We start from the raw sequence: 12,018 nt of genomic DNA on the forward strand, positions 1-12,018 counted from the left end.
CAGCAAGGCAGTAAAGATGTATTATTCAGAAGGTGGGTTCTTTTGGTTGTCCTATCAGGTGAAAAATAAAGTTGTATCATGTAAAATAAAAACTAGAACTTCTCTGCTTCCAACTATAGATGCCTATCTATTGCTCTCTCAAAATTTCTGAGATGCAATTAGGTAACATCTAATTGCTTACAGGAATTCTTTAAGCTCTTGAGGATATGGCCATAGATTGAAAAACCTCCATTTTTTTTCTTTTTTTGGAACTGAGGATTGAACTCAGGGATATTAGACCACTGAACCACATTCCTATTTTGTATTTTATTCAGAGACAGGATCTCACTGAGTTGCTTAGTACCTTGCTTTTGCTGACGCTGGCTTTGAACTCTCCATTCTCCTGTCTCAGCCTCCTGAGCTGCTAGGATTACCAGTGTGCACCTCAGTGTCCAGCTTAGAATTCTTTTTCATTGATTTTTGTCTGAAATATGATTGAACCTTTTCCATCTATATACACAGACTTTTTCAACATAACCAAAAAAATTGTTATATTCTTTTGGCTCTTTCTTTTTAAAAACCGTTTATAAGGAAATTGCCCCTACCCTACAACAATGTCCAGAGTGAAGATGACTCATTAATGCCAGAAAAAGACAGGATTTGCTTTTTAGGGGCATAATACAGAATAGACTGAAAAGAAGTCACGGGAGCAGCTATGCATGGGGAGAGGATCTACAATATACTTGAATATAATAAAGGAATAGCTCAGCAATTTTGTAGAGAAAGTACAGAAAAAGGGTGGAAAGCACTATGACGCCATTCAGAAAAGGTATGTGTAGCAAAAACCTAGATTACTGACTACATCATTTTTAGGTAGCTAAGATTCTAATAAGAGATAGCAAGCATTATTCTATAGTATTTAAATTTTATGTATTAAAAAATCAATCCAGAATGAGCTACTAAAAGTTAAACAGTTGAATATAAATTATCTAAAACCAACCTGTATAACTTTCATCATCATCAGACAAAGGCACCTCTCTTTTTAGCAATAACTCCAATTCCTCTGTTTCTGCTACATCCACTGGGCGCTCCCCATGTTTATTAGCTTGAAATGGGTTTCCACCATGACGAAGCAACAGTTTCACTATCTGCAACATTAAGTGGTAGGAAGATTTAGTCTCTTTATAGATGATATCATTTTGATCATTCTCTTGATAATACAATGTTCTTCCCAGTGTTAATTCTACTCTCCATCCAATACTTGCATCCTATTCTAAATCATTATTCTCTTCCAGTTCCATTTTCACTGACACCTGCTTCCATGTGAAGACTGGCATCTACTAAAAAAACTTCTGCCTTGAAGTTTAAACAGGGGCCTTTTAATGCTTAATTTCATTGTTTTTCTTCCTGTTTTATCATAAAAATCAATAAGAATTTGAATATCTATTAATAAGTACTATTTCAGGTTCAGAAAAATCAATGAGTAATAACATAGCCACTTGAATTGTGGAAATTCAAGTAGAAATCACAAAGGATCTAGTTCCCTTCTTTTTAAAGCTAATACTATTATAAGTGTATTAATGCCCTAATGGTCCTTTCTTCCTCATCTCCCAGGAATTTCATCTGACATATGCCCACACAATTTACTTAGATCTAATGAAGCTTAGACTTTAAGGCCTTTCATTTTCATGGGAACCTTACAATTCCTTAATCTGACTTTGTATTCATTCTTCAAATTTTTTTTTCAAAAAGGACCCCTTCTTCCCAAAGTATATAAACTTCAGGAATCATAAAACCAGGATCTGTCTAGTTAGTCATCATTTCTTTTCTTTTCTCTTTGTATACTCTTCCTTTCATTATTTTTGAAACCGTTTTAGTTTGGCTTCTATCTAGAAGACAATCTTTTCAGTTCATGTCTCTTCTACCTTAAAAAAAAAATAATGTGAATGAAGAAATGAAACAAAGACAAAGAAAAAACTGTGTTCAAAATTATATTCATAATCCTAGATGCTTGGGAGTCTGAGGCAACAGAAATGCAAGTTTGAGGTCAGCCTGGGAAACTTAGGAAATTCTGTCTCAAAATCAAATAAAAAATAATTGGGTGTGTAGCTGAGTGGTAAAGAGTCTGCCTGCCATGCAAAAGGCCTGGATTAGATACTCAGTACTATCAAAAAAAAAAAAAAAAAAAAAAAGAAAAGAAAAGAAAGAAAGAAAGAAAACAACAACAAAAAATCAAGTTCCTGAAAAAATGTTTATCTTTGCAGCCTTCTCTTTTTAAAATAGCTCTTCACTCTTCTACCTGCCTGCATCAGTCCTATGAAGTACCTATCCCTGATCTACTTTTTCAAACTTTAATATATATCACCTCTTTAGTGTTCTCACCTACTCTGACAGAATGTGATCAATATACAATTCACTCATTTTCATTCTCTTGTTCTCTTAATGCTAAACCCAAATATTCAAATGTTCATTGGATATATCCAATTGAGTATATGTGTATTTCAATACAAAAGCCCCAAATCAACGAGTTTCAAATTAAGTTTATTAAAACTTGTACCTTTAACCTTGCCATTCTTAGTGAAATCTACCCATTTACCAGAGTTAGCCAACTATTATCAATTGTGACTCCTTCCCATCTCTTATTTTGATCTTTTACTTCCACTGACATTGATGTGTTCTATGTGACACAAACCCACATTAAAATTTATTAATATATATTTCCCCCTTATTATAGACTATAAGCTTCACTTGGGATCAAGTCTTAAATATATTACTCTCTGTATTCCCAACAATTAACAATGCTGTTTTTGTATACTTAGAAAATATATAATTTAAAAGACTATTTAAACAAATAACATGAACAGATGAGTATTAACTACATTGACCACTAAAATAATAATTTAAAAAGATACTGTAAATCTAGAGTTTCAAACAAATTATTTAAGAATGAAGATTCACAATGAATTAAATGAAAAAATATTCTTGACTATTTTTGCAGAAAATTTGAAATGTTAGAATGTATAGAGATAACAATTTACTTTTGACTCCAAATGCTAATATTTTATTCATGTTTATGATTATTAAATTACAAGTATTTATCATTTTAAAACATCAACTAGCTTTCCAAAGCTGCTACTGAAGAACAATTATTCCTGATCCTTAGCTCCATATTGGAAACATCTACCAAGTTACAAGAGGTGAAATCACCTGGCTATGTAGGATTGGGGAGGGGCTATAAAAGAAAAAAACAAACAAAACTTTGATTCAATTATATTATTTGCAGTCCAAACAAAGAATTCCAGAGGCAAATGATGCCATCAATTCCTGAGCTTCAGTTTCTCTACAATTCTGTGCCACAATGGCTTTGGTTTCAATGTTCTTATCTCTCCTATATCAGAGGTAGACAAAATATGGCCTTTATATTTTTAAAGTTTTGTTAAAAGAGAAAAGAGGAAAGAGTAAAAAGGAAGAGTAGAAAAAAGATGCAAAGTTTAAAATATTTATGATTTAACCTTTATAGAAAAAGTCTGTCAAACCCTGTACTGCAACTATATATATATTTAATTTCCACCTTTTAAAATCTTGCTTTTCCATTTCTTCTGCTCTTTGTCATTGTGGGTCCATGTCTTTTAAAATTTCACTTATGAAAGACATTTGAGAAGGTTAAATAAAGCATAAAAAAACTCTAATCATTATAAATAACACTGTAGCGAACATTTTAATGAGCTGAAATGTTTTCCATTTTAAGGTTTATTTTCTTAGAAAAAAGCCCTAGGATGGGAAACCAGAAAAAAGGATCCTGACATTGTGTCCTATGCACCAGGAAACGATCAATAAATATAGAGTACATGTCTAAGATGATGAGTCAAGTACAGATTCAAGCATGATACAAAAATTTTAATAGCCAATATTTTATAGACATCATTCTCATATGCAGATATTTATTCTAAAAAGGACTTAAGGCAAATTAAAGTTACTTCTAACAGGCAACAAACTAGAAGTATGTAAAAATGATAAGACAAAAAATGATAGATACCAAACAACTAGAACTAAGACTAGTATAAAATTATGTATTGTGAGGTATAATACACTTATACAGCAGGTCAAGGAATACATTGCTCAGAAGCAAGGTTAATCTTTTCTTATTCTAAATAACTTAGACCTCACTGTAAAGAAGCTATGTTTCTGCTTCTTCCACATTAGGAATTTTTAATGGATAGTTCAAGTTGTCATGGCTATCTCTGAATAAAAGAAATCCAATTCCTTAGGGAGAGGCTCCTAAGACCTAATATATCTGTATGCAGAATTGAGAGTTTTTGGTAGATCTCAATTCTCTTTTCCTTAGGCTCAAGTAAAAACAACAAAGAGAAAATATCTCTCAAATTGGGACTCCTACTATCCTAGGCTTGTTGGTAGGAGGAAAAGCAAAGGTCTTTTGAAAATAGCATGCCAATCTTGCTCAGAGACTGTAAACAGTGTTTGAATCCATTTTAGTACATGAGCCAAAAGGTCAGCTTCTAGAAATATTTTGCAGCTATGTACATATTTAGAAACTTGTACTCATGTAAACAAACATGTCTTAGTCACAAGGCATAATTATTTTAAATTACACTTGGAAATCAAGAAACCTTTATATACCACATTTAAAGGAAAGTTATTAATTTTTTGAAACTATTAATAATGCATTTAAAAAAAAATGGTAAAGTATGGCATTAGCTAGAAAACACATCTCTTCTGATAAATTCAGAGGAAAGGGCAATGCCTCCTATATTTTGTCCGGCCTTATGGACTAAGCCTTTGCCCTTCTGCCTGTCCTCAGTTATCTATCCACCTATCTATCCATGCACCCATGCCAAATTTATTAATTTCTTTGCAACAAACATTTCCAGGATCAGTAACAGAAAACACAAAATGCCTGTATGTATGATATTCACAGACTAGCACAGGAAACATGACAATAGGTAAGTAAAGAGGAAGAAAAAAGTGGTATCACATAGATATGTACCAATTGTTGATGCAGCAGAGAGGAAAGAATGGTCAAATATTAAACAAGTCCAGTTTAGAGAAAATAATAAAGATTACATTTTCCTTTTAATAGAACTTAATGAGTAACATGGAAAAGTATATTATAAAATTATAAATAAGGAAAATAGCATTTTTAATCTAAATTTTAGTTTCTAAAATATTTGAGTATATTTGAAGTAACAATTCAGGTATAGTTTTAATTTTCCCCCTGATATTTCTACAATATTTTAAGAGTTTAAGGTGTGCTTACATGCAGTGTCTTCTTTTCCTTAACCAAATTCCCCTTAGATAGGTATTATTTATTATATAATTTTAAGATGAAATGGAAGAATAGAGGAGAGACATAACTTGTTCAAGATCACAAGCTTGTAAACTAGTAAGGTCAGAATTCAATTCATACTTCTCTTCACTCTGAATTCCATTTGTCTAAGGTAAAAATGCTTTCCAAAAGATACATAGTCCAATTTTGTAAAAGTATTATTATAAGTAAAATGTGCTTTAACCACATTTGGTTATCTGACACTATAATGTCTTAAAATAAAATTTCTTCCAAACTGTTTTAACAATCAATTATCAAATCTAAGATTAAAAGATAATGCTATATATGACTGCATGACCAATGTGATTCTACAACCTGTATACTCAGAAAAATGAGAAATTATATCCTATCTGATTTAAATGTATGATATGTCAAGATCACTGTACTTTCATGTATAACTAAGTAAAACAAATAAAAAAAAAGATAATGCTACATCTGACTATAAAGTAGCAGTTACGAAAAAAAGGGACACAAGATCGTACAACTAAGAAGTAAGCTAAATTATCCTGGGTTGAAATCTATGATGGAAATGTACATTACTGATTTCTTCTATCATACTTACGTCTCTGTGCCCACTACTAGCAGAATCATGGAGTGGAGTGTCATCATCTAATCCTTGTGTGTTAACATCTGCTCCAGCTGCTATAAGTATCTTAGCAACATCGTAATATCCAACATTGCAAGCTTCATGCAGTGGTGTCCAACCTAAAGTTAGAATATTAATTTAACATACAATTTTAAGATAAATGCAAGATATATGCAAATTTATAAGAAACATTTACTACCATTATTGATTATGGATATCAAAATTAAAATTTTAAATTATTAGATCATTAATAATGAAGTTAATATCTTCAAGTTGAGTGACAGACTCTTGATGGTAGTATAAACTGACACAGGATCATTATTTTGGTGGGCAGTCTGCCATTATTTCAAACATTTTAACGTGCATTTGCTTTGTTATAACAACAGTTTCAATTCTACTAAAACAGTTCCAAGCTACACACAAAGTTGTTTTTTTGTTTTGTTTTGGTTTTTAGTTACAGGTGGACACAATGTGGTGCTGAGGAGAACCCAGAGCCTCAAGCATGCTAGGCAGCACTGTATATCTGAGTCACAACCCCAGCCCACAAAGTTGGTTTTACAACAGTGTTCACGAATGATAACATTATGAAGCTGTTAAAAATGAAGTAAATTTACCTATTTGTACTGAAAGAAATACCTGCAATTACAGACAGGCTGCAGAACCACAGGTGGAATAATAACATTTAAAAAAAAAAAAAAGCTTGTAAGTAAATGTTCATATTTACATATGATCATGAAAATAGTGAAAGAATAACCTACAAATTATTAATACCATTTCTGTGGAAGAAAAAAAAAGCAGAAGGGAAACAGAGTAGTATAAGATGGGAAATTAACAAGAATTTCTATATTATTCTCTGTCAACATTTATTATTTGAATTCTTCATAGTAAAAATACACTGGCATATTATTTGAATAATTAAAGTTAAAATAATGCCACTCTTTTACAATCTTCATGTTCAAGTTAAAGTTTCTCAAGAATTATTAATGAGTTAACTGCTTTGAAAACATCATGTACTCAAATTTACTTTGGATAGAACCAAAATTTAAAAACAATTATATAGTAATGTCAACTAAAATTTAAGTTCAATATGCAAAAATGTAATTATTGACAAAAAAATACAGCAGAGAAGAAGGTTTTATGCACATTCAGCAAAAGTATTGTAAGAAAATATATTTTCAGAACTCTTTTGCAAAATAAATATAAATAAAACTAACAAGAATCTGTTTCAATATTAGATCCTGAATATCATTCTTGAGTTTAATCTTACCTGCAAAATCTTTCACATTCACATTTGCTCCTAAACTTATTAATTCTTTGACTTGTTTCACATCTCCTCGAATAGCTGCCATGTGTAAAGGAGTTTCACCACGCTCATTTCTTTTATTAACTTTATCTTTTTGTCGAGATGAAGAACTGGGAGTTTTCTTTTGGGCTGCTGTTGTTTGTGATGGATGGTTTGGTGTGGAGTCTATAAGAAAAAAGTTCACAAAGGTTCTAGGCTAAATATTGTATATATTTACTAAATGATTCTTAGTGATAATGTGTCTATTGCTAGAACTTTCTAACACCACAAAACCTGACGTGGATGATACATTAATAAATTTACACAAATACATAGAGTAAAATTTCTTTTAGGACTACCAAAGATAACAAGTTGATGAGAAACATTTTATTCTGTCAACTTATAAAACTGGTTTAAAATGATAATAATAAGTATCAAGTATATACCTTAAATGTATCTGTTTAATGAATAATCAATGAACTGCAAACAACTGTATTTTTCCTGAGCACTTTATACTATTAGTTTAACACCTAGATAAAATTAAATTGTAGGCCAAAGTTCATATCTCTAACTCAAAAGCACTGCAGTTTTGTTCTAATGTTGAGTGCAAATTAAGTTAGAGATGATCTTAGTATGAAAATAAAGCTAAAGATCTGAAATAAGGGCAAATGGAAAAAATCCCATAGATGTTATTCTTTGCTTTGATCCCCAACTTTTGATTTCTATTCTAGTTCTTATGTCAAAATCAGGAAAGTTTAACTAGATGATGGCCAAGGCACCCTTCTCTCTCTTTTTAGAACCACAGGGCAGGGAGAATGGGATGATGTTTTCTTAATTAAAGGTATGACAATATTAATTAATTCTGAAATTTTATAGCTACTTAAAAGAGTTAATACACTAAGAAAAAACAATCTCGGAAAATAATTTTCCATCATCAATCTTGCAAACTGACATAATTATGGAGTTCTAAAGCAATATCAATAAAAAAGTAAAGTTTTACAGTTTGGATTTTGAAGTATGTTGTCTCAGTAACAGTTTTCTACTTATTTCTAGAATGTATACTCCCATAAGAGTAAGAATTTCATCTCTCTTATTCATCAACTATCTTTTTCAACTGTTTCAAAGACTTCTTGCTACATAGTGTAACTCAAGAAAACTTTGCTAAATGAATAAATTTTATTATACACTTTATAGTAAAATTTTTAAGACAGTTATCTTGTTGATTTTCTTAAAAACTAAAGGACCAAGTTAATGGATAATCAATCCTAACCTCCAAGTACATCTGTTTGGTAACACAGCTTGATGTCAAGCTTTCTACTCCAGTTATATACATATTAATAATAAAAAAATGACAAGGAATTATCCCTAAATGAAAAGAGCCAATAGAACAACAATGTTATTGTGTAATTGTATTTACCCTAGGAAAAAATAAAACAACCAAAAAATGTATATTTATGCCTAAAAATTCCCTGGAAATATAGATAAGAGACTCTGAAGAGTAGTGCCTCTCAAAGGGAGTCACTTGAGATAAAGAAGACTTCTACCCTTTGTCTTAATATATTAATTCTTTAAAATTCTGAAGACAAAAGTTCATGTTGTAAAAAGCCATTTTTACAAAATAAGTCTTTGTAATTCAACATTTTTCAGAAACATTTAAAGTTGTAGCAGTGTCAAATAATTTGACCACTCTTCTACCCAAGTTACTGGCAGAAAAGGTGAGAAAAATCCAAAAATACACTATTTTAAAAAGCACAAGGATCTACGACATTTGTAGGAGTGAAAGATATTAGATAGGTTCATGCTTTGATTGAAATCAGGATACTTAGAAAGACTAAGAATTTAACCATCATGTCCCCAGGTGCTTACCCCCAATCCCTACTCCCACTAAGAGTCAGTATAAGAAAAGTTCATTGGAAAAATTTTCTTTTTCAATACATTTCTTCATCAATATATTCTTATGTAAAGATGCCTTAAATTCAGAGCCAAATTTTTTTTTTTCTCCAGATACTTTCCCGTATCAGTCAGGGAGAAGCAATGTATAATAAAACTGCCAATTTAAATAGCAGAGGAGCAGTGAATTGGAAGCATAGAAAACATTTTTACCAAAATTGAGATAAATCATTAGTAAGGTAAAAACACAGTTTTGCCATGAACTTCCCATGTTGTTAACCTATTTCTAAATGACTCATTTTATTTAACAATTATCTACTTATGAAAAGTGAGGGAAAGAAATGTGATGTGTAACCGATGTGATTCTGCAATCTGTATTTGGGGTAAAAATGGGAGTTCATAACCCACTTGATTCTAATGTATGAAATATGATTTGTCAAGAGCTTTGTAATGTTGTGAACATCCAATAAAAAAAAAAAAAAAGAAAAGTGAGGGAAAGAATCCCTGCTCTTATACACTTTCTATTCTAGGGGAGGATTCAGATCATGAACTTTCACACAGATATATTATAACATTACAAACTGATGTTACAAGTAATTCTGATTAAATTCAAGAAAGAATAAAAATTAAAAATAGTTAAAAGTAACTGTCAACACAATGCAACCAGCATTCTCCCTAAGTGCCAGGGAATTCAGACTGAACTAGATTCCATAGGTACAAACATACATATACTAGATTATACTACAAATTAACTTAATGATGTTAGGTATCACCTGGACTGTTGTCTCTTGCTGTCATCTGCATAAGAAGTGCCATCTGCTTTCGTTCAGAGAGTGGATAACCAAAAAGAATGCTAACTGGTGTGGATTTCTTATTTCCAGCTTCCTTTTTTGTTTTCTTCTTTTCTGGACCTTCTTTCTCTGAAATTATTAAATATGTAAGAATTTGAAAAAAAAAGTACTCCAAAGCAAAACATAAGACAACTTTTTTGACAGCTGCTATAAATATATATGAGAATCATTTATAATATATAAACTGGTAGTAGCCAGAGAAAAGAGCACTGGCCTTTAATTATATGAGAAAATTCTTGCTAAATGCTTTGGAAAAATTATATTCTTGTTTTATTGCTTCTAGGCACTTGAAATTTTTATTTTTAAGATTTGTATTTTAGTGATTAGTTCTGCTAAAATTTAATAACTTCAAAAACACTTCAAACATTCCTTACTATAGTCATCCCTTATTATCTGCAAAGGTATGGTTCCAGGAACTCATGCAGATACTAAAATCTAGTGCTCAGGTCCTTGACATGAATGGTGTAGTATTTACATACAATCTGTGCTAATCCGCCCATATTCTTTAAATTAGCTCCAGATAACTTATAATACCTAAAGTAATGTAAGTACTATGAAGTTATACTGTATTGTTTAGAGAATAATGGGGGGAAAGTCTGTACATGCTTTTGTATAGAGCAATTTTTTAAAAATATTTTCAATCTATGATAAGTTGACTCTGCAGATAGAGTGCTAACTTGTATATGATATCTTTGAAATTTTTCTTAACTATCATTTTATTCTTATTACTGCTAAACCTACATACCAATGCTTCTTCAAATTACTTTCCTAATTCCAGTAATGATTTGTACAACCTGCCAAGAAACTAAGTAAGACAATTCTAATCACTCAGCAGTTAATGGAATAAAAGCACCAAATCAATTCCTTTGAGTACAGTACAGTGGAACATGGGATGATATTAATCAAAGTTAAAAAGGTACAAATTCAGGACTCTGTGTGCCTGTGCGTTAATGAAAAAAAAAAATCCTACAAAGATACAAAAATTTCTGAGGCCCTTTTCAAAGAGACTCCATCTATCACAAGGTCTGATATCAGATTTCGTTTTTGGAAATCCTTTGGCAATGCAGCCAGCATTCTCCCTAAGTGCCAGGGAATTCAGACTGAACTAGATTCCATAGGTACAAACATACAAATGTCTTTTCTTTAGAAATCCTCTGGAAGTGAATGCAGTTGCTTTGTGCAAGTGAATATTGAGTTCTGACTACTGTCAAGGCATCTATTTCTTGGAAAGTCATATATAAATATTTGATATTGCGGTGGTTTAGGAGTACATGTAAAGTGCAGCTAGAAGTAAATAAATTCAAAAATGAGTGGAAGAAGTGAAGGCTTAGTCAGTACAGTGTTTTGTTTTGTTTTTTCCCACCTCCCCTCCCCAGCAGGAAGATGCAGCAAGCAGGTAGGATACTTTGAGAGAAGCATTTATTACTCTAGTAAGTCCAAGAAACTAAAATCTGGCATTAGTAATCATGAGAAATTAAAGTAATGATGATTCAAGCATGCCACTTTGGATTATTAGGATAACTGGCATCCTAATCGCCTAGAAAAATTAGGCTATAATATTTAAACTCTGATGGCCAAAAGTCACCCAAAATTAATTAATTCCTAATATGACCAACCACTGTATTAAATTTTTGTTTTACATAAAACCAAACATTTCAAGACTTACTAAAATCAACTTTTTAAATATTTCTAATATAATCTTTAATTTTCATATTTCTCATTATCAATAATGATCCAATTTAGTATAAATCCAATCTAAGCACAATTTTTAACCTATTACTACAATTATTATAAAGTCCTAAACAGGTCTTTGAAACAGGCTATTGTTTTACCTGCAATGTATATTCTTTCTCATAATTTTCTGTACATTTTGGTTTTCTAGTATTTAGGAAACACTACAATTATTGTAATTTTAATGATTTTTCAGCTAAATAAACATTTTAAATATAATAAACATTTCTCTACTATAATTAAATAATTTAAATATTGTAAAAATTTTACAAAAAGCAGACGAGATGTTTCAAGGAAAAGAAGTAAAATCTAATCATAGGCAGAAACAAAAAATTCTTAGTATCTATCCTTTAAA

At 31.0% G+C, this 12,018-nt stretch overlaps 1 protein-coding gene across 4 annotated transcripts in view; it reads right to left on the bottom strand.

Annotated features, from left to right (window-relative positions):
- Positions 1-12,018, bottom strand: part of ANKRD12 (ankyrin repeat domain 12) — a 122,630-nt gene that overhangs the window by 46,708 nt on the left and 63,904 nt on the right. For all 4 annotated transcript variants that reach the window (XM_081263331.1, XM_081263330.1, XM_081263328.1 and 1 more), the window contains 4 exons: positions 9,855-10,001; positions 7,177-7,377; positions 5,886-6,028; positions 980-1,127 (listed from right to left, as the gene is read on the bottom strand). In XM_081263331.1, coding sequence (XP_081119457.1) covers positions 980-1,127; positions 5,886-6,028; positions 7,177-7,377; positions 9,855-10,001 — 639 coding nt within the window. The remainder of the gene's footprint in view (positions 1-979; positions 1,128-5,885; positions 6,029-7,176; positions 7,378-9,854; positions 10,002-12,018) is intronic.

This window comes from Spermophilus citellus (genome assembly GCF_964194105.1).
Source record: "Spermophilus citellus genome assembly, chromosome: 12".
Lineage (NCBI taxonomy): Eukaryota > Metazoa > Chordata > Mammalia > Rodentia > Sciuridae > Spermophilus > Spermophilus citellus.